Genomic DNA, 21,862 nt, shown 5'->3' with positions numbered 1-21,862 from the left:
GTAAATATTCCTGTAGGTTCTGTAGTGAAACTTACAGTTTGTTCTACTGTAATCTTCAAATCACTTACTGTGCATTCTAACTTTCAGAGAAATGCTATAATCAGTATCTGGTATCAAGAAGTCCTATTTTAATGTTTCACCCAATCAATTATTTTTCATGGAATTACTGAAATGACTCTAGTCCTAAACACATATAGTTTATTTAGCTCTGTGAATGCAGCCCTGCTAATCATTGAACTACCAGAAGCTCAGGAAATCTCTTGTGTTTACTGTTCATCTTGAGACTGCAAGAAGAAACAGATTTGGGGGTGGGGGGTGGGGGGGGGAAGATCCCTATATAGCACAGGGCTTGACAAATCCCAGGCACCAGGTTGTCATAGTGTCTAGAAATGTCACTGTGTTGTCTGGTATTTTTCCTAGTGATTTTATTGTAGCGTTTCTCAATATTTCTCAGAAGAAGAACAGTAAGTTGATCCAACCAGTTTTTTCACTATTTTAAAAAAAGGAAAAATGATCCCCTTTGACCACAAATAGGCTACATTTGGGATTATGGGACCTACATGGACAACAGCCATGTTGGATGAGGGTTGCAGTCTGGAGAGGAATTGGCCAAGAATGAGCAAAAAGGCTTGCTGGATCCAACCTGAAGCTTAAACATCATTTTGGATCAGAATGCTTTGTTCTAGGACAAAATCAAATGTCCATGAAGCTTTTGTCATTGCTTATTTATACCTGAACTTAAGTTTACACCATTCAGTGATGACGGATGAAATTATTTCTTAAAACTAGTTTCCTTATACTGGTTCCACTGTTAAATTAAATTAAATAGAGCTTTGTGTAATGGAAATATGAAAAAACTGGGGAGGTTAGGCTAGAGTTCAGTTTTTGTTCTGGTGATAGTTTCTGAGAGTAGTTGTACTGGTCTGCAGTAGAAGAGTTAGATTTGAGTCCGGCAGCACCTTAAAGATCAAGTTTTGAGAGTCAAAGCTCCCTTCAGTTTGGTTCTGAGAACCAGGGTTATCCTTAGATTTATTTATACACTACACCACCTTCGCCATAGGTTTAAGAGAACTACAACAACCTGTGCAGAGGCTAGCTTTTGTGTAGCAGTCATTAGAAAATATGGCCATTAGAATACAAAGCCCCAAATGCCAAAAAATGAATTTGGCTCCTAAATATTTTGGCTGGCTCCTAGAGTCAAAGAGAAATTGTCAAGGCCTGACATTACATGGGTGGTGAGACACCTTGAGTTTGATGAGTCACAATGTGTGCAGGCCTGGTGTGATAAGCGTTGGACGAAGACAAATTTTGCTCACAAGACTCCACAGCTTAGAGGGAGTATTGCTCCTAATATAATGCTAGCATAAGCTATCTGAGTAAGCATGTTATTACTTTCAAGGCTGTTTTTACATATTTCCCCAACCATTTTTAGCCCAAGGATTACTTGTTTTGTTTCTCTTAGGAACTAATGCAACTCTGAGTCATATGACAACCAAACCAACTACAGCAGTCAGTACAATAATTTCACAAATTAACTAATGAGATCCACTAGAATGCCTCAATAATAGTATTTTATTCTGCAATGGTAGAAGTTAGGAAATGCATTACTACTGAAGTCTCAAATTAAATTCTATTGAAGATCATTGTTGATAGTTCTGAATTTTGCAGTTTTAGAGAAAGGCAGACTAGAATGTGTTATCATGCTACAGATGTTCCACTATAAAAGTTAAATTTAGGGTATAGATAGGGACTCTGGGGCAAGTGATGCTCTGTCATCTTGGTGCTTGGGGAGGCCCCACTGGTGGACCTCCTGATGGCACTGGTATTTCTGGCCACTGTGTGATACAGAGTGTTGGACTGGATGGGCCTTTGGCCTGATCCAACATTGGCATCTCTTATGTTCTTAAATTTGCAAGGTGCATACATAATCAATAAGTCCTTAAACCTGACAATTGCTCCCAGAAGTCATTATGCTGTACAATGGTTAGAATGATGATCGCAAGTTCCTTGCCTGGTGAAAATGTACCATTAAAAAATCTTTTCTATCAGTACTGTAAAAGAAGAATTCTTGTTCTCTGAAGATAGTTAAATATTTAAGAATAATTTTCCATTCCAGAGTTCATTAACTGGAAGGTTTAAAAATAAGCTTCAATATACCCCATGCTACTCAGATACCAAGTTTTTAATATGATAAAGTGGGTACATAAAAGGAGATTTACAGATTTGTCAAACTATATGCTGTTGAAAGAGTATTTTAAATGCACTTTGTTTAGATTTCAGTCGGACAGGCTATGACGTAACAGAACAACATCATTCTCTGAGAAAAACATGTAGCAAAGCTAAACAGAAACTGGATTATTGTTGCCAAAGACATTTTTAAAATGAAGTTTGTCAAAATGAACATACCAAATTGTGCTGAACCACTGCTACTTTTACTTTGTATAGAGGTACTGCATGTCTGGGTCCCCGGTTGTGCTGTGCCTGTTCGATTTACGCTCCTGTGTAACTTCCTATAGGAAAGTTTGTCATTGTCACTGTCATGTAGGGATGGTGTCCGAGGCCTAAAATGCCGCCATCTACATGATTTGATATTGACTAGTATCTGACTGAGGTCTTTAGAGTACGATCTGTCCGAGGTATTTGTTTCTGAGGTATTGGCAAATTGATTGATTGAAGAGTGTTGTTGTGAGGAAAGCATTTCCGAATCCAGTTGGCAAAATGCACTGTTGTTCTCCGAATACGCTCTGTCTAGCAGCACCCTAAATGGAAGGAAGACAATCTTTTTACACCATACAAGTCAGAGTGAGAAGTCCCCCTCACTCATGCAATCACACAAGAAACAGCACAAAAAAGTTGAGGCCTGCACTCCAGTATTTTCCAAATCAATTCTTAGCAGCTTCCTTTGTTTCCCCATATGTTGGAGTTGTTTTGAATGAAGACCGATATACCCACTTTAAGTCAGCATGATTATTTATCTTCTTTCGGAAAAAAACATCATGTCTTCATATCCCACATGTTGTTCCTAGCTCTAACAAAATCTTTTTAATGTGTGTTTTGATAAATTCTGTTGTTAAAGTTTCTCACAGTAGGATATGAAGAAAGCATTATTCCCCGTAGAACTGTATTATCAAAATATTGGAAAACCCATGAGATTGTGAGTGTGTGGGGCGACAGCATTAAAGGTTTTCCATAAGGTGTAAAAGGAAAATACCACCTCTCACAGAAACTAATCACCATCACCAACTCAGTTTTTCCATCTTTTGTAGATTAAACACCACACATATTACCAGCTTCAAATTCAGCAGGTACCTTAAACAATACTCAATGTTCAAATTAAGCAACAGTCAAAATGTGTTATATTCACAGCCTGATGTAAATCGCAAGGTTTGCAGAACATATCAACATTTGTTACAGCAAAATGCTTCCACAAATATGCTCACAAGTTTGACATTGGCATTTGTGGAAAGAGACAGGAATCTCACCTCCACCACCCATGCCCAAATCTTCCTTTCTGAAAGGCGTCTCTTGCAGATAAAACAGATCCCACCCACTCATCTGGCACACTCAGAACGTGGGGTACATGAGAGGAGTTAGCCTGGGATGTACCCAAAAGCAGTGAGAGAAGACTGGCTGTTTCAAACCACCTCCCTGTCCAATGCAAAGTGAGAAGCCGGGACAGCAGGACTGTTCACTTATTACCAGGCTGGGTCACATCCTGAAGCAGTAAAAGATCTCTCTCACTGCTTCTATGTGCCTCCCACACCAATGTCAGGTAAGTGAAAAAGTCTACCATTCCCTCCCAGAAAAGGGATCAGCCTCTCAACTCGTGCTAGGCTTTGGAGGCCCTTACAAGTGACAAGGAACAGCTTCCAACCACTTGTTTACATACTGAATTTCTACCCTGTCCTTCAGTCTCCCCCCCCCTCAATTTTATCCTCATAACAACCCTGTGAGGCAGGTGAGGTGGAGAGAGTGGCTGGCCCAAGGACACCCAGTAAGCTTCATGGCAGAGTAGGGCTTTGAGCCTGGGTCTCCCTGATCCTAGCCCAGTACTCTACCCACAGCACACTGGTACATAACACACTGGTCCATACATAAAGTATTCCCAGCAAGGCACAAGGAGAGTATACTACATAGTCTCCAAAACCACAGAAAAGGGCCCACCCTCTCATCGCATGCCAGATTAATGAGGGAAGAAATGGGCTGGTTACTAAGACTAGCCAAGATTTCAAACTAAGGGAGCAGTTATTTTTAAGGGAGAAATCCTGGTCCTACATACATAAGATTTTTAAAAACTACTTTCAACAATGCTTACATTAATACGGATATGTTTAGGATTGCAGCAAAAAACATAGAACTGGAAAAACGACAGGAGAGCTAGAGAGCTAGTTATGTTCCCAAGCACTACCCAGCATTTAGACCACGAGAAGGTGGCCATCCCAGTGAAACAGAAGAACAGGATGCTGTAGTTAAAGAACACACATTCCTGATCAGCAAGTTGTTAAAGAACTCATTCCTAAAAGCTTACGCTAAAAGGTTGGGGGGTTTTGCTTTAAGTCACTAACTATCATGAAAGGTAGTTTGTGCTACATGAACAACTTATACCCAGAACTGTGCACGGGGATTGATTCAAATCACATACTAAACCACACACTCACAATTCTATCCTTTAACCGGCCGAGGTAGCACTAGTTCAGAAAAGTGGAAACCAGGGGTTTGAGGCAAGACTGACACTGCAAATTTGGACTCCACAGGACAAGAACTCTTAGCACAGATTCAAGTCAACGTTTGATGCAGCCCACTGGAACCACAGCATGCTAGCAAGCTCTCAGGCTAGCTTTTTTCCAGCATACTGCAAGAGTCTTGAATGGTCTTTCCTTTATTAACATTAAGCTCCTTCAACCAGAGGTCTTGAGCTGACCTCAACTTTGATGTTGGCTACTGAGTCAGCCACTATTTACAGATGCACCCTCATCTCTCACCTAACTCCCAATGAGTTACAATTCCTTCACAGCAATAACTTGCCAGTCCTTTAATTCAAGCTGTCCAGCAACAAGCTCAGGGTAGAGGAACTGGAATGTGTTGTGGACACACAGGTGCCTTCTTCCCTTTCTGGGTTGCTGTATCATAAATGGTGAGCTATTGTCTGAAACGGATAACTGTGATCAGTGCTAGCCTCCAAATCATGGATAATTCTGAAGTGCATTTACAAATCACATTAGATGAGCCAGTTTGGTGTAGTGGTTAAGTGCGTGGACTCTAATCTGGGAGAACCGGGTTTGATAATCCCACTCCTCCACTTGCACCTGCTGAATGACCTTGGGCAAGCCATAGTTCTGGCACAGCTGTTCTTGAAAAAAGAGCAGTTTCTGTCAAAGCTCTCTCAGCCCCACCTACCTCACAGGGTGTCTGTTGTGGGGAGGGGAAGGGAAAGGAGTTTTTAAGCCGCTCTGAGACTCCTTGGGGTAGTGAAGGGCGGGGTATAAATCCAATCTCTTCTCTTCTTAATAGCAACCATAGATGCTTGAGTTAGACATCAGAGTGAACTCTGGTTAGAGCAACTCAGAAGGGTAAGTTGACTATGGAGAAAAGGAAAAGAGATGCACAGGCCTGTATCTTATTTCTAACCCTATAGCTAGGGACAGGTGAGTAAAAACATATAAAGTTAGTTTGAATTTGGTATAGGTTTGAAAAACTGAAGGAAAAACAATAATTATGCAAGCTTTTGGATAGAGTTCCATTAGGGGGAAAAGTTCGGTTTGTATTGCACTAAATTTCAACACAACTGAAATATACTAAGAAACTTACCTTCCACCACGTCCAACCCGTCTACGTGAAAACCCAATGCACCTCTGGGGTACAGTAAGGGTTGTTAAGCAGTATCTGTAACGCTCATCTCCCAATGTGCCCCCATTAGGACTACTCCATGGCCAGTCACCAGTTTGGTCTAAATGAGGCTTGAAAAGGAACACGGGAAAAGAATTAAACATACATTCTCTTATGGTAAAAACAAACATTCAAATTTTGGAATACATTTAAAGACTTACAGCATAATACTGACAGCCTGCTTTCCTACGGAAAGCAAATGGACCATCAGGATCATTTTCTTCCTCAGCTTCGGAAGAGCCAGACAAGACCTTTAAACAAAGAAAGAGAGCAGGCAAAAATTAAAGAGCACATTTTCTTTCCCCTTTTATACTCCCACAATTAAAAATACTGAAGTCCTACTTGTGAAAGAGGCTCTTCATCGGAGCTGGGAAAGTCATATTGATTCATATCTTTAGCATTAAAGACTGGCAGTGCAGCAGGAGTTGTCTGTTGAATAGCAGCAGTAGTCGATGAAGGTACAACTTTGGGCTTCTTCTCATACTTCCTTTTGGGCCGTATAGCATCAACTTTTTCTTGCTGCAAAAAAGAGGGTTGATAGTTTAGCCTACTTGTATTAGTTTAAAGGCTGTAAAAGTGCTGAAAACTAAACATATTTATTACTCTGCATTTCTGTACTTTATTTTGGCGGAATAGGCCAAGGTTTGAGTGAGGGAATTAACAAAGTGTCAGATTACAAGAGTTTAAGATGAGCCTGCAGACTAGTTAACAAGTGTGGAAATATACTTATTTTGGGGAAAATCTGCCAGTCAACTTTGCTGTTGCTTGAAATAGTAAAGCTTAGCACAAAATTCTGAAGTTTCTGAACAAATTATTCTTTGCAAGTGTCCTAAAATGGGATCCTGCACATCAGAATAAGTCAGTGAGTGTACACAGTTTTTAAAGCTGTACAGTTTGCTAAAGAAGCTGGCAATAAAGCAGTATTGACAAAGAATTGCTGAACTTGCCTCACAAGTTTATTTAGTAACCTTGACACACCATGAGGCAGTAGTATTAAAGATCAAGGGGGGTGATAAATTGCCTAGCACAGAGTACAGCAAGTGGGAAGACCCACTGTAAAGGCCCAATTACTTATTATCTTCATATCACCCTATTCTTCTAACATGGAATTCTGAATTTTCCTAGGTTACTGCCCATCTAAGCACAGAACAAAGCCAACATTATTTTGCTTCAGTTAATCTGCTGAATCACATACAATTTTAGCTCTGCTTTGGGACCTTCACATTTTGTGACTAAAATTATGAAGCAATCACTCAAGTTACTTAGGCTCTTTGGGGCTTACATGTCATCAAAGCGCATTTTGTCCTGTATCAACAGATTAAGCATTACACACATCTGTTAAGAGATTTAGTCACCTTGTTGACTTTAAATTCCTTCAATTCCATGCTTTCTTGGTGTTTAAACTGAGCACTATTAGGAACAGGAATGACAGGGATAGCATAGGTAGGCTTCATGGGCTGTCGTTGTGCCATTACCTCAGACATGATCTCTCCATTATAATCGCCCAGATTATATCTGAAAATTAGAAGAAAAGGAGTTGGCTACAATTCTCTGAATATTCATCACCTAAAAGCTTATGTTTATGTTTGTACAACTGTATTTTACATTAATAATTGTATTTAATTAACTATATTTGTGGATTGTCTAATCCCCACAAATGTGGGGCTCTAGGCGATGTACACATTTAAAACCAGTTAAAGGCAAGCAGTGCTATTTTTGTGGTCCACTCCCATTTCTGGTCATTGGGTGCTTTGCAAGCACAGGGGAGGGATTAAACTCCACAAGGGACAGGGGGTCCAAGTAGGGTACCAGCCATGATGTAAACCATCGCTGTCCTCAACCGAACACCTGGCAGAACATCTCTGTCTTACAGGCCCTATGGAATTGCATGATGTCCCACAGGGCCCTGATGTTATTTGGCAAAGAGTTCCACCAGATCGGGGCCAGGAACTTCTCGGTGCTGGCCCTGGTTGAAGACAGCCGGATATCTCTAATAATACCTTTCACAAGTGGAAATATCCCTACAGAATGATACAGTATCTAACAAAGTTCTAATGTCATGGCTCCAGTTAAGTACATTACAAAAGTGAACCAATAAAACAGAAAAGGAATATTGGAGGAGAATATTTACTTCATTTATATGCCTCCTTTCTCCTCTATGGGGACCCAACGTGGCCAACATTGTTCTCATCTCCTTCATTCTACCCTCACAACAACTGCTGTGAGCTATGTTACAACAACTGAAAGTGTGTGACTGGCCCAAGATAAGCCAGTGAGCACCACGGCAGACTAGATATTCAAACCTGGGTCTTCCTCATCCCATTCTGATACCTGTAACCACTACACCAGACTGACTGTAAGACTTTTCAGTTCAGTTTCTTGGCCCTGTGATTACAATTAGGTTTAGCGAGATAGAGAACATCTGCTGGAGGCTTTCATCAGACATGAAGTCCCACTTATTGTCCTAAGACAACCTACAGTTAACTGTGAATGGATTGCAATATCTCAAACTAAGGCAACGAATTTCTGTAATAGATACCACAGGCTGGATCCCTTTTAACATGAACAGTTACAGGATGATCTTCTACTCTGAAGTTACAAAAGGTGCTCAACAATCGCAAATATGAGGATCCAGTAATATTCAATCCAGACAGGATTGCGTTCACTTTATGGCACAATGGACAGGGCTATAGTTATCACTGCTCTTTGTAATAAATTGTAAATAAATTACTAATTAAATAATTTCCAGGCTGTATCCTTTACCTCTTTTCCATAATTTCCAGTGTTAAATGCAATAACTCCCTTTTGCTTTTTTCCCTCCTCTTTATCATCTCTAGAATAGTTACTGCACGACTCAAATCCCGACGCAGCTTGAGCATTTTCTCATAAGAAGCTTCATCATTCTTGCGATTCTGCAAGGAAAAAAGACAACATTTGAACTTCTATAAACCTCAACATTTCAGTGTACATGAAATTACTCGGTGGTGCCAACAACCCAAACCAATACTTTTGTAGCAGTAGTAAATTATATGATAAAGATTATGCTCATAGTACATTACGTAATGCAAGGTAAACTTGCTCAGTTTATCATACAGCATTCCACAATGCGAGATTTTACAGACACTTACTTTCCGGGTCTGCATCTTTTCTGTTCGCCTTCTAAATGCAACATAAGGATCGTTTGTGCTGGAACCATCACGCTTCTCCTGTTTCACTGCTGGGATAAGAGAGGGACCTCGACAGTTTTTCCTCTTTTTAATCCAGTACTCGTATACTTCTCTAATCAATTCATCGTCTTCCTTTAAGAGTAACTTGGCCTCCTGCAGGCTGACTGGCTAAAGGGAAAACCCAAATGTGTCACTTTCATATATTTATTTCCTAGAGCAATTTAAATATTTGAAATTATGCCCTACCTGCTGACCACTGCCTTTTTCTAGACGATCTATCATTTCTTCAAATTGTAAAGGAGAAATGTCAATTTTTTTCTTCAGCTTATTCACAAAGGCCTCATCTTCTGAATCCAAGTCATAATCTGGCTGCTCAGCATCCAAACTAAAAGCTGAAAAATAAAAACACACACATTTATATATTATTTTTCCAGTGTTTTGCATAAAAAGGGATAAGACAAAGCAGAAGACAATTTTAATTCTTTTGCCTTAAAAAAACCCTTATATCGAAACATATCACATCCAGTAACTGACTGTCAGAATTGATTTAAAAACTTGCTTTGAAAATAAGTTCAGAGTAACATTTTTAAAAGTTAAGCTTTGTTTCTTGTACAGAAATACAGATTCAGTATGAAAGCTGCTGTGGTCAATAGTGTCTATCATTGCAACCTTTCAAGGTGACCCCTGCAAAAGGAGTTTGCAAGCCACAAAACCTGGAGACTGCGATTTGTGCAGAAACTCTAACCCGGGGGTGTCAAACATGCAACCTGCAGTCCAGAACCGGCCCCTGCAGGGCTCCTATCCAGCCCGCAAGCAACTGGCTTTTGTCTGCTTCCTACTTCCTGTTCCTTGTTTCTGCATCACAGCTTGCTTTTGTCAAGCTCTCTACTCTCGTACTTTCTGTTTCACAGAGGAGAGGAGAAAGCCAAGCCTCCCTTCCTTCAATTGGCTGAGGGCTGCTCTGCCTCCCTCTCTTCCTTTGGGAGGAAAGGGAAGGGGAGAGAAAGAGCGAGAGCGAGAGAGATGCACACTTCTTCAGAGAGGAAGGGAGGGTGGGGGGAATGAAAGAGCCAGAGACAGCAAGAGGAGAGGGAGAAGAGGGGGGAGAAGGAGGGAGGGAGATCTCCCCCCTTCCAGTTCTAACAGGTGTGTGTGGGGGGGAAAGAAACATAACAGCACAGCTTACAATCTTTATTAGTGGAAGGGAGCAAGAGTCTAATAGCACCTTAGCGACTAGCAAAGTTCGTGGCAGAGCATCAGCTTTCATGAGTCATTGCTCACTTCTTCAGATACAGCTAGAATGTGAGTCCATCTGTCCTTATGTCTTGGAGAGTGAAGTGATTTCAGACACCAAACGACAATAGCAGGCATAGGTAAAGAGAGAAGAAACCTAGGTCTCAATTTAGTTCAGGAGGGCACATTTTCTTTATCTTCATTATCATTTGCAATTCAGCAGTCTTTCCTGCGTCAGTCACAAGCTCTGGCACAGCTGTCCTTGAAAAAGAGCAGTTTCTGTCAGAGCTCTCTCAGCCCCACCCACCTCACAGGGTGTCGTTCTGGGGTGGGGAAGAGAAGGGAGTTTGTAAGCCGCTCTGAAACTCCAAGTGAAGGGCGGGGTATAAATCCAATCTCTTCTCCTCCTCTTCTTCTTCTTCTTCCTCTCTCTGAAATTCCTCTGTAACAGAATTGCTACTCTTAGGTCAGCAACTGAATGTCCTCCAAGGTTAAAATGTTCCCCCCACTCATTTTTGAATGTTGTGGTTTCTAATAAGAGCGCAGTAGCACCTTAAAGACTAACATCATCTGTGGTAAGGTATGAGCTTTTGTGAGTTACTGCTCACTTCTTTAGATGGGTAGCAATGTTAGTCTTTCTGTAGCAGTAGAAAACAGCAAGAGTCCAATTGTACCTTAAAGACTAACAAAATTTGTGGCAGGGATGAGCTTTCATGAGTCACTGTTCACTTCTGTAGACTTATTTCCATTTATTTGTTGCATTCTCCTGGATCAAACTGAGACTGAGGCTTCCTGTCTACTTACCAATGCTGATAACGCCATACCTACTACCCATCTGTACATCACACCTAATCCAATCAAGCCTGCTATTGCCATTCAGAACCTGATATAATCTTTATAGAGTTTATATCTCAGGATGCACACACGGACCGGACCGACAAAGTGACATTTATGTCAGATCTAGCCCTCGTAACAAATGAGTTCAACACCTCTACTCTAACCAATTCTGTCATCATAGGGGATAGAAAATACTTTCCAAGAATGCAGAAGGCTAAGTTTTGCATAAACTATATAGAAGCTAAATCAGATCTGTAAGCTATAAATTTTCCACTTAAAGCTGTGGTCTTCACTCAACATCTCATGGAGAGCCAACTTCGCGACTACAGTCACCCCAAAGAACCACATGACCACTGTATGCCCTGTCTGCCACCCTACCAAACACGCACATTCAGCAACATAACTATTAATATGAAATATATAATTATAACCTTTCTAAGTACCTCTGTGCATGAAGGTTCTTCCCACACCACTGCTGAACCTTAAGTCAGCCCTCATGTAACGGAAGTGAAGGGAAGAACTTCCTTCTCTGCCTTCCTGTTCTCCTCAGCATGAGCCACAGCAGGTCAGGTTATAGAGTGAGACTGCCAGGTGCCCAGAGGAGAGCAAGCTGATTGTGGAGAAAGGGAAGTAAAACCACTGCCACCTCACATTGGTTAGCCTGCTTCCTTCCAGCAGCTGTGCACATGCTGGGATGTGGAGGGTGGAGGGTGTGAAGGAGGGTGTTGGGGGCTGTTGGAGAAAAGTAGCCACTACTTCCATCCTGGGCATGAAGTCTGCAGCTCAGGAAGGCCTGAAGTTTAGCCATCTTGCAACACCTGTTTCAGCTCAGAGAGCTACAGTTGCCATGTTAAAGAGCCACTGAATGTCACTAACTTAAGGTGTAAGTGACCCCCGCAATGTACTTCCTCTATGCACATGAATCCGCATATTATGACAGATGAAATTCTGCAGTGTGTTTGGGGTCATAAATCTGGGAATACAATGCTCTCATTTCCCACTCATTCCAATGAAGGTCAATATTACTTCAAGAAGTGTTCTATATTTTCCATTTAAAAACAAGGAGGGGATGCATGAACCAATGTGGTATAACTGGCCCCATTATGCTTCAGAAATGCATGAAATATTAAGTTGCAGGGGCCTGGAAAAAGATGCTGTGACTTTTTTGTATGCCTTTAGTGTATCATACAGCTCTATTGGTAGATTAAAAGGCACTATAAAAAAGTTGGTTTAGTAATTCCCAGACAGGAATCAGGAGATGAGGTTTGTAACGGGACATCCTGTTGTCAACTGCATGGAGAAGAAACATTTTAAGAATATGTCACAGGAACCAAAGGCTGTGGTTGGGAGCTGGACAGGAAGCTTCCTGTCCATGAATTGCCTGTCCCTGTAGAAGCGTTGTTTTTAATACCCCACTTTTCTCTACCTTAATGAGTCTCAAAGCAGCTTACCACCACCTTCCCTTCCTCTCCCCACAACAGTCACCTTGTTCAGTAGGTGGGGCTGAGACAGTTCTGAGAGAACTGTGACTGGCCCAAGGTCACCCAACAGGCTTCATGTGGAGGAGTGGGGAATCAAACCCAGTTCTCCAGATCAGAGTCTGCCACTCTTAACCACTACACCACTCTGGCTCTCTGTGAGTGTACAGCAGAAACTTCCTTGGACTTAGAGCACTCATGGCAGATGGAGAAGAAACAATTCCAGAACAGGAATCCATTCTGTTTACCACAGCCAATGCCAATTCAGACTGCTAGTAGCCCATCTCTTAGCAAAGCAACAATATAGAAGAATATGCTATCTTAGACAAAATGGTTTCTGTGACAGACACCACTACTCTTCTGAAAACCAATGGACTCATGCTAACCTGCACTCCGAGAAACCCTCCACCCAAACGCTAGTTATTTGTTTTAAGAATAAGATTTGTAACTGCCATCCCCCCATCGTTGTCCAGAGCACTAATTATTAAAGGACTGGTATGTGTCAAGCTAAAATAACATCATTTTAAAAGTTGTTTTTTCCATGTAATAGTTAGTCAATGATGCAAGTACTCGAACCCCCCCCCCCCCCATAAAAAATGTGTAACTCTGCATCAGGTACTGTACACACACACCAATGTGTCCTGAGAATGACAAGAAGTATTTTGGGCTAAGGTTATCAGTGTAGCTAAACCATGGTTACAGATGCCGATAGCTCATCAGTAGGGGAAGCAGCTTCGGATAGTCTCAGGCTCACTTTCTCCTCAGTCTCCCTTCTGCTGTAGCTCTGAGGCCAAGCACATCCTGGCACTCAACAAACCACAGCTTGTTGCCATGATGTTAAAGGGCTTCCAAGATTCACTCCCATAACAGTGATTTGGTATTACATCTGAATGCAGCCTTCAAGAACAGATAGATATGATATACTACCCTATAAATTAATAGCAAGCATGTAAAGAAAGTTCACCACCAACAACAAATTATCACTATTACATAAATAATCTGATTAACAAACAATATGTGGAGGGGAGGCTTACAGGGGAGGGTGAATTCCCCCCCCCACTGGCCCCAACTATTTGCTTCTTGCTATGGGCCTCAAAATCGTTACAGATTGCCTAAGCAACCTATAATGGCATTTGAGATCTCACAAATGAGTCTTTCAAGATCTCAGTGATAATAATGTTTCGATTTTATTCATCACACTTTAATTTTTTCTGCAAACTTGAGAGTTACTCCAGGTTTGCAGAAACCTATGCCCCCCCCTTAACTGTCTTATCTACCAGGAGAAGGCATATGAAAGAGATTAGAGAGAACTCATGGGGGTTAGGAATCACCCCCATGGGGGTTAGGAATCACCCCCTCGGGGGTTAGGAATCACCCCCTCCGGGGTTCTCCTCCCCACAGCGTCTCTATTTGCCCCTGCTTTGTACTTCCCATTTGCTCTGTCTTTCCCCTACCTTGCTGGCACCCATTTCTCTCCCACCCATTCCTCCACTGGTCACTGCTTTCCCTACCTTGCTGGCACCCATTCCTCCACTGGTCACTGCTTTCCCTTCTGCCTCTCCTCCTTGTGGCCTCTCCCTGCTTCCACCCCACGCACCAAAGCTGCCCAGCTAATGCTACCCAGCTGAATGCAACGTCTTGAAACTGAAAACACAGGAGAGGCTTCCGGCTCCCTATCCTCAGATGATTGATGGCTGGTGGGAGGGGGGGGGGGTCTCTCAGAGTAGCTGCACGTCTGCAAAAGGCTTCAGCCAGAGCCCCAGCACCTCCACTGTCACCTCCCAGCTCCCTCCAATAACCATACTGCTTCTCTATCCCCTCAATAAAACTTAATGGTGGGAGCCAGGATATTCTCAAGGACCTACCACATGAGCAACTACTACTGGTCGGTGCTGTTTTGGATTCCTACAGTAAGCAAAATGTCAACTGAATATTCTTTCCTAATTCCCCCCTCCCCCATTTTCTTCCAGGTTTACAGAACATCTGCCCAATTCTCAATTGGGCCCACTGAACATACGTTTTATCAGTATGCTAGTGCCAGATTAGGAATTAGATATGTGATGAGTGCAAGCAGATCCAGGATTGTAAAGATTTGTGGTAAACGTAATATATATCAAGTAGTAAGAAAACAATCAATGAAGTTTGCTATAGCTGCTTTCCATATTAGAACTAACGGTTATGGAAAGGAAACAAGTTGTACATGTGTTGAATCAAGTGTCCAGCTTTAAAAAGCAAACTTCCTCAACATAGAAAACCCATTTTTTTAAAAAAAGTATGAGATACATATAGGCGTACATAAATATCTAACTATGAAGACTACAAATTTTACATTTAAAAAGACAGAGATTCCCAACTTCAAACTAAAACCAAACCAATAATATGCACATAACTATCTTCTACAGCTTATTTCTATTGGTTCCTTCGAATGATCTGTGACAAATTTATGGACTATTTATTGGTTTTAATGAAAAAAGGAAGCAAGCAGTAGAAATAACCCAACAGTTCTCACAATGAATACAAGTAAACCATAGAACTTGAAGAACAGCTCTAACCCCAGTTTATAGTTTAGCTGGGATCTAGGACTGAAGTGGCCAACACTGTTGACTGCAGCAATGTCCCTGACTCTAGGAAGGGTTGCAAAGGGTGCAAGAGATGTAACTAATACGAACTCCCAGTTGAAAGCAATTCCAGGCAACACAACTGATCTTTTAGTTACATTTGAAGGCATCCATCAGGTACAACTACATTTTCTCAAGATCATGCAGCTCCCATCATCACTTTGGTCTTGTCTGGATTCAACTCAGCCTTTCAGGCAGTCATTTATGACCTGACCACTGCGCTTAGATCAAATGCTAATGAAAATGACAAATAAGCATCATCAATGTTTTGAGTAACTTCCCTCCCCCCTCCTTGTATCTCTCAGCAAAATTTTATATATTGTTAAGGCAGCACCCTGTGGTTTGCCTTTCACATCAGTATTTGCCTAAATACTAAACAGTAAGCATGCTTTTCACCCTGTCAAGTACACTCTCTGGGGCCAGATGCTATGAAAGGTTATACTGGGCTATACAAGGCTATACTGGACACGCATTTTGCATTTACTTTCTCTTTTCCAGTCATATGCAAAACAGCTTGCCCCAAGTAGTGTCTTTTGTTAGCCTAAGAGAAGGAAGAAAAACACTCAATTGCAAATGCCCAATCTTTACTCCACAGGCTTCCCCCCACACAGTTACTAAGGGAGTTGCTCATGTTTTAATCTGTGAAACAAGACTCTCCCCCCTCCAATTTTTCTGGATGGAAAAGATTGGAAATGTTGGGGAGTACTGGGGGAGGGGGAAGCCTAGGAAATATTTTCTCTTTTAGAATGAGAGAAATGCTTTTAAAGATAAACTGGGAATGCTGATCTCATACAGCTCTTAAATTCAAGATGCATTTCTACACCTAGAAGGATATCTAATCTTCATGAGGAGAGCATGTAGGGCTTTCATTGCTTTTCAATTGTTGCATACATTCTGTTGTCCTTTTGACCTAGTTGACTTTTTCACCTCTCCAGCAAACCACTGTGACAAATATACCCACAAAGTAGCTTATTACCCTAACCTGCTGGCGGGGAAAAAAGATTAAAAGAAGGTGGGGCAGAAACTGCACCAAAGCCTCAGAGTAAAACTCTGAAAGTTTCTCTAAGAACCCAGCTCTCTTTAACCAGATAGCAAAAATTAACATACATGTGCCAATATTGCAAGCTAATGCACCAATGCTGTTTTCTTTCATGAACTTGATAGGTTTGCAATTTTGCTTATACAAAACTAAAGCATCTATAATTCTTACATTTCATAAATACTTCAAATATTGCTTTTTACATGCCAAGTTATAGATGGTGTATTTTATGTGAAAGCAATAAAATTAGTTCAAGTTTGACAGAATGGTTAAGTATTGCATATATTTCATTTTCCCTCTCAAAATTTCAATTTTTTTCCTGAAAACACTGAAACACCCCCCCAATAGCTTCAACATTTCCGGAAATTTCACATCTCTAGGTATGCGAACTGCACTGTCTCCTGGTCCTGTATGACTTGTCATTACATTTTATTCCTACATATTTTCAGGTGCACATGCCACCCAGTGAATCACCTGCTCCATTCCCTGCAATTTCCTTTTCACAACTCACCCATCACCAATTTTTTATCCATATTGTTGTGTTTTTGTGTTTTCCATTCCTACTGGTCTGGCCAATCTCTACTGCTGACTAAAGAACAATGGTCTACCACATCCCCTGTTAAATCCAAGTATTCAACAAGAATATTTCAACAAGAATATTTCATTTAAAATATTTAAATCTCCCTTCTATATAAAACTTATCCAAGATGTTTTACCACATGAGCTTCTAAAAAAACAAAACACAACAAATCCAGCCTGCAATATGCAGCACTGGTAGCCTGATTAGTGTACTTTTTTTGCACCTTCCAAGGCTGCAACCATATCCACATTTACTTGAGAATATGTTCAACTAAAGTCAGTGACACCCATTTGTAAGAATTAACTATGATGAGAGAATTCTCCTACAGATTGCCTTGGCAATAATCAAAACATTCATTTCATTCAACAGGAATCCTAACTTTTGGAACACTATGGTGGTCTCTATATCATCAAGAGCACGATGGGGTTCTAGGTGCCCTCAAAAATTGCTGCTCTCTAGTTTCTTCACACTACTATATGTGTACTCCTGACACGGAGCAGCAGCACCAGGAGGCAATTAAGGAACAGAAAGGTTTTGAGCATCCTCTAGTCTTCTTCTGTCTTCCTTTTCTCGCTCCTCAATGGCTAGGATGGATACTATCCCTAGCCCCTGGTGCATTCTGGGAACTGTAGTTCTGAGAATGCCTATCAGCGAGTGTGAAACTATTTACATTTATTCTTTCACATATTGCCTTCTAAAAGCTATGTACCAGAATAAGTCAGTTGGTTTCTACAGGACCTAAACACAGCTACTAAATATTCAGTCATAAAAAAGATATACTCACGCTGTATGTGAATAAGCTGCTTTGGCATCTTAAATTCTCCAGGATATATAGATTCATAATAAGCAATATTACTTTCTGCCTCTGGGACTGGTATGACCATATTATCCCTCTTCTCTCCATATACCTGCTGTGCTGAAATAGCCCGCTGGAGATGATGTTCCTAAAATTTAAGGGGAGGGGGGGAAAAAGGAAAGTGTCAGCACTCATAAAAACTACGATTAAGAGGAAATTAGCTCAACAGAAGGGAGGAGCACGCATTTTGATCTTGGCTTCTTCACCAGTAACTGAAATTAGCAGCCAGCTACAGGCTGAAATTCAGACCCCAAGTTTCAAATATTTCCAACCTATGGTCTTTCTAGTTTAGATAAGTATATTGCAACCATGGTTAGGCAAATTAAGAAAGGAAGGTGAAAACCTAAATGGGGGGGGGGGGGGGGCGGACAGGACGCAGGAGTACATGAGCTTATGGCATGCTCCCAGTCCTTCAAATTATCAAGCCAGTGTTACAACCAGGTCTGCTCTGATATTGACTTCTAAGCAGCTTATAACATCACATGATGTTCTGAGGGTCCGAGGGTCTTTAATTTTGAAGCTATTATATTTCAATATATTTCTCAGGTTCACTTATCACCCTGACTCATGCAGTCTCAAACTCTCAATCATATGCTACTGGCTGCCTAAGAGCTTCACCACCACAACATAGCAAGCACACATGACCCATAACAGTCTACTTCATATCAAGCAAGTAGCATACAGCAGGGGTCAACAATCTTGTGGAACCTGTGGACCCTTTGGGAATTTTGAGGAGGGGGCGCAATTATGGAATGGCTGTTTTGGAGTACCAGGGCTAGTCATAAAACGGTGAGAGGTTACAAGCCAAATATCCTCTTACTATGGAGGCAGCTATTTTTGAATGCATGCTTCCTGCAGAATCAAAGGGGATGCCTCTTCATTCTTCTGAAATACCTGCTCTTCCAATGAAGTGGAAGAAAGCAAACACTTGCAATTTGCTTTGGGGATGAGGCAAATGGGTACCAGGAAGCATATTAGCCGGTACAGTGCCTACAGGCACAATGTTGGGGACCATGGATCTGTGGGGACAAGCTTTCCCTGAAACATTTTAATTACAAATGTTCTACGGATCTCAAAAAACTTACACTTCTTCTCCTGCTACAATCAAGAGCAATATTTAAAAGACACACTAAAATCATGTTAATCCATCTTCATTTATTTAATGTATACAATTTATAAAATGTCTACATCACCTTCTCAGAGAACCTGCTCATTTGAAGCAATCAACTTTTAATCAACTATCTTCAGATCAGAGATCATCAACTGGCATTTATAATAAAAATGCCTGGCTAAAAATGAAAAGCAACACAAATGGTTGCTGATACATTTATAGCACTAGTCTATTCCTAGAATACATAATATTTAAAACCAGAATACACTAGATTATCTTGTCAATCATGGGTTTTTAAAATCAGTCTCCCATTAAAAATCAATCCAAGCAACTTGTGGTTAGCACTTTATACTTGGGCACAGATACCCAACAATCACATCTCTCAGTAAGCCCGAAAAGTGTGCATGTGTAAGACTTGGCACATGAGCCTTCAAAATACTATGAATTAGTGACCAGAAAAGGACTGCTTCTGAAGTATTCTGGAAGTTGCAAGCCAGAACAAACCATCAAGGGCATTAATATAATTTAAATATCATTTGTACCCATTTTGAATGAGTGACGGGCAAGAATGACACAGAAATGGAATGCTACGTTAAGCAATAGTCTGAACCTATTCAGAATCAATCCAGCACAGACATTTTAGGAAACTTTCCCCTACATCAACCAAGAAAATATAAAAATGCCTCCCCCATTCCACATACTTTTCAAAAACTCCTCTTTCATAGTTTATTCAGGAATATACTACTGCTATGACTGAAGCAATCTGAAAAAGTTTTAACCTTTGCCAAAAATAAATTCTATTACATTGATCTCTCTCCCCATTCTTTTACGTGTAGCCAAGCATCCAAGCATTTTTAATTTCTATTAATTGTTTTTAAAGTAAACCTTGTTCCCAATACACTATTGACAGAATCTTGCACCCTTCTTTCACATGTTTCCCTCTCCACAGCAGTACAATTTGAAATGTTCTTAGTACCAATTAAAAAAAGAACACAGATATGCACATGCACACAAGAGGCAAAAAAGCATTTAAAGGTGCAAAGATGATATCTATAGTGTTATCACAAATATGTTCTGAACGTTTTCCCACAGATTTCTACTTTTTCTTATCCAATATGCCATATGTTCCCTCAATACAAATATTAGGAGCACCCCCACACACTAAGGAGCTCTAAATAGTCAATCCTCTTGAATGGCATATGTGCTTTGAGGACATACTGGTCAAGAGAACTGAACAATGTACAAAGATGGGTAAAGATGACACACAAAAAATAACTGAGAAGTTTAATTATACCCTGAGATACACAATAACTGGACTTAAGTCAAACATATGATTAGCTTGAATCTCAGAGCTGCTGAAGTGTACCAATAACATTTTTACACGTTTCTCTGGGACCCTGTGAGAAAACATCTAGAACTTCCGCCAGATTTGCTTTTCTTGAGTTAGTCCACTGACACAACAGGATCATCTGTTGTTGACCTTGTCATGAAAGACAATGTATGGATAATACATTGTCTTTTCATGACAAGGCCAACAACAGAGGTGGCAGGGACTGCATATGCTCCCAGCTCAACATCCTTGTATCTAACATGGTATCTAACATTCCACATGGCCCTATCTGCAGATCATGGTCATTCCTACAAACACAGATATTTCAACAAGCTTAGGGCAAGCCCCTATGTTTACCAAAAAATCTGAAAAGTTAAAAAGGAGGGTTAAATCTTCCCAAACAGAGGAGCATCGTCTGCACCTGCACAGACATGGTCAGCAGCACTCCTCTGTCAACCTGACATTACTGGAAGGCAGAGGGGGAACCTCCATTGCACCAGCCAGATAGGCAGAGGTACTGGAAGTGGGAAGGCAAAGGGAGGTGAGAGCAGGAGTCGCAGGGAGGGTGATGGGTAGGCAGACAGAGCGTTACGGAGGGGGATGGGCAGAGGGGCAGGCAGGCAGCAGTAGGGGAGGGAGGACAAGACTGGAAAGCAGGCAAAGTGGGGGATGGGTGGACAAGTGAGACCCCCGAGTTTCTCTGTGGATCAGTGTGAAACTGTTGTGGGGGGGGGGGGCTGACTCTGAGCCACTGTCACTGCTTGAAGCCAGGCTGGCAGAAGAAGAGAATGGGATTCCCTCCCCATCCCACGTGAGTTTCATGGGTCACCTGCTTGTTCTAGCATGCCTACAAGTACTATTATTCTCCCTTTCAGGGTAGCACACCTTCCTCTGGAGCAACAACTTACTAGCTTCAACCTCTGAACAGCCCTCAATTGCCATGCAGGTGTTTTTTGAGGGTACATGATATAAATCTTACATTTTAAAAAGTTCAGGATTTTAGAATGCTGGCAATTGTACCTTTAAATAAAATCTACTACTTCACTATAAACTTTAGCTTAGCACACACAGATCAGAATTTCTGGAGTCTCCCCCCACAGAACACAAGGTGAGTCTGTATGTATCAACATATAATCCAATACTCTTGAACCAGAAATAAAGAGAAGGCGCATAGCCCCATAAAACCATGAACTTCCCCACAAAAACTTATGCACTGATTTCCCTAATCTAACTTGGAACACACTGCAGCTGATAGGTGCTTGTGAAGCAAACTTTTAAGAATACGTTCTCCTAATAAAATAAACTGCTTTCTTCTTCTTAGAAGACTACCTTGGTTATCAATATACAAACACTGCCTTGATTTGCATCAAAGGGCTATGAACCAATAAAACCAATACTGATGTTCTTGTGAAGCAGTATTTTCTAGCAAGTCATTTTTAGTTCTACAAGTAAGGGAACCATTATACGCCTGAGCAACATACCTGACTGCCACTCACTCTTAGATAAAACACACCTTGACACTTTGCTGCTATTCAAGAATGTGTATGCTAAATGTTGGATCATGAGACCAAGTAACAAACAAGGGAGATGGGCAGTAGCATCAGCTTTAGCTATGAACCATCACCTTAAGCTATAAAGCGTAAAAACTTCTGTTAAAACACAATAAAGGACCACTGATTCTTCCATAATATAGTGATTGGATTTACTACTAGTTACTAGTTTCAAGG

At 41.1% G+C, this 21,862-nt stretch overlaps 1 protein-coding gene across 2 annotated transcripts in view; it reads right to left on the bottom strand.

Moving 5' to 3' along the window:
- The window catches only part of EPC1 (enhancer of polycomb homolog 1 (Drosophila)), a 60,535-nt gene that overhangs the window by 16,496 nt on the left and 22,177 nt on the right, over positions 1 to 21,862 (bottom strand). For both annotated transcript variants that reach the window (XM_015408128.1, XM_015408127.1), the window contains exons 2-10: positions 17,623 to 17,782; positions 9,300 to 9,445; positions 9,015 to 9,221; positions 8,650 to 8,798; positions 7,242 to 7,401; positions 6,229 to 6,405; positions 6,048 to 6,137; positions 5,809 to 5,957; positions 2,407 to 2,759 (exon numbers count right to left, since the gene is read on the bottom strand). In XM_015408128.1, coding sequence (XP_015263614.1) covers positions 2,407 to 2,759; positions 5,809 to 5,957; positions 6,048 to 6,137; positions 6,229 to 6,405; positions 7,242 to 7,401; positions 8,650 to 8,798; positions 9,015 to 9,221; positions 9,300 to 9,445; positions 17,623 to 17,722 — 1,531 coding nt within the window. In that variant the 5' untranslated portion in view covers positions 17,723 to 17,782. The remainder of the gene's footprint in view (positions 1 to 2,406; positions 2,760 to 5,808; positions 5,958 to 6,047; positions 6,138 to 6,228; positions 6,406 to 7,241; positions 7,402 to 8,649; positions 8,799 to 9,014; positions 9,222 to 9,299; positions 9,446 to 17,622; positions 17,783 to 21,862) is intronic.

Source organism: Gekko japonicus, unplaced genomic scaffold, assembly GCF_001447785.1.
Source record: "Gekko japonicus isolate JY-2015 unplaced genomic scaffold, Gekko_japonicus_V1.1 scaffold87, whole genome shotgun sequence".
In the NCBI taxonomy this organism is placed as follows: Eukaryota; Metazoa; Chordata; class Lepidosauria; order Squamata; family Gekkonidae; genus Gekko; species Gekko japonicus.
This window is presented reverse-complemented; position numbering and strand designations above follow the sequence as displayed.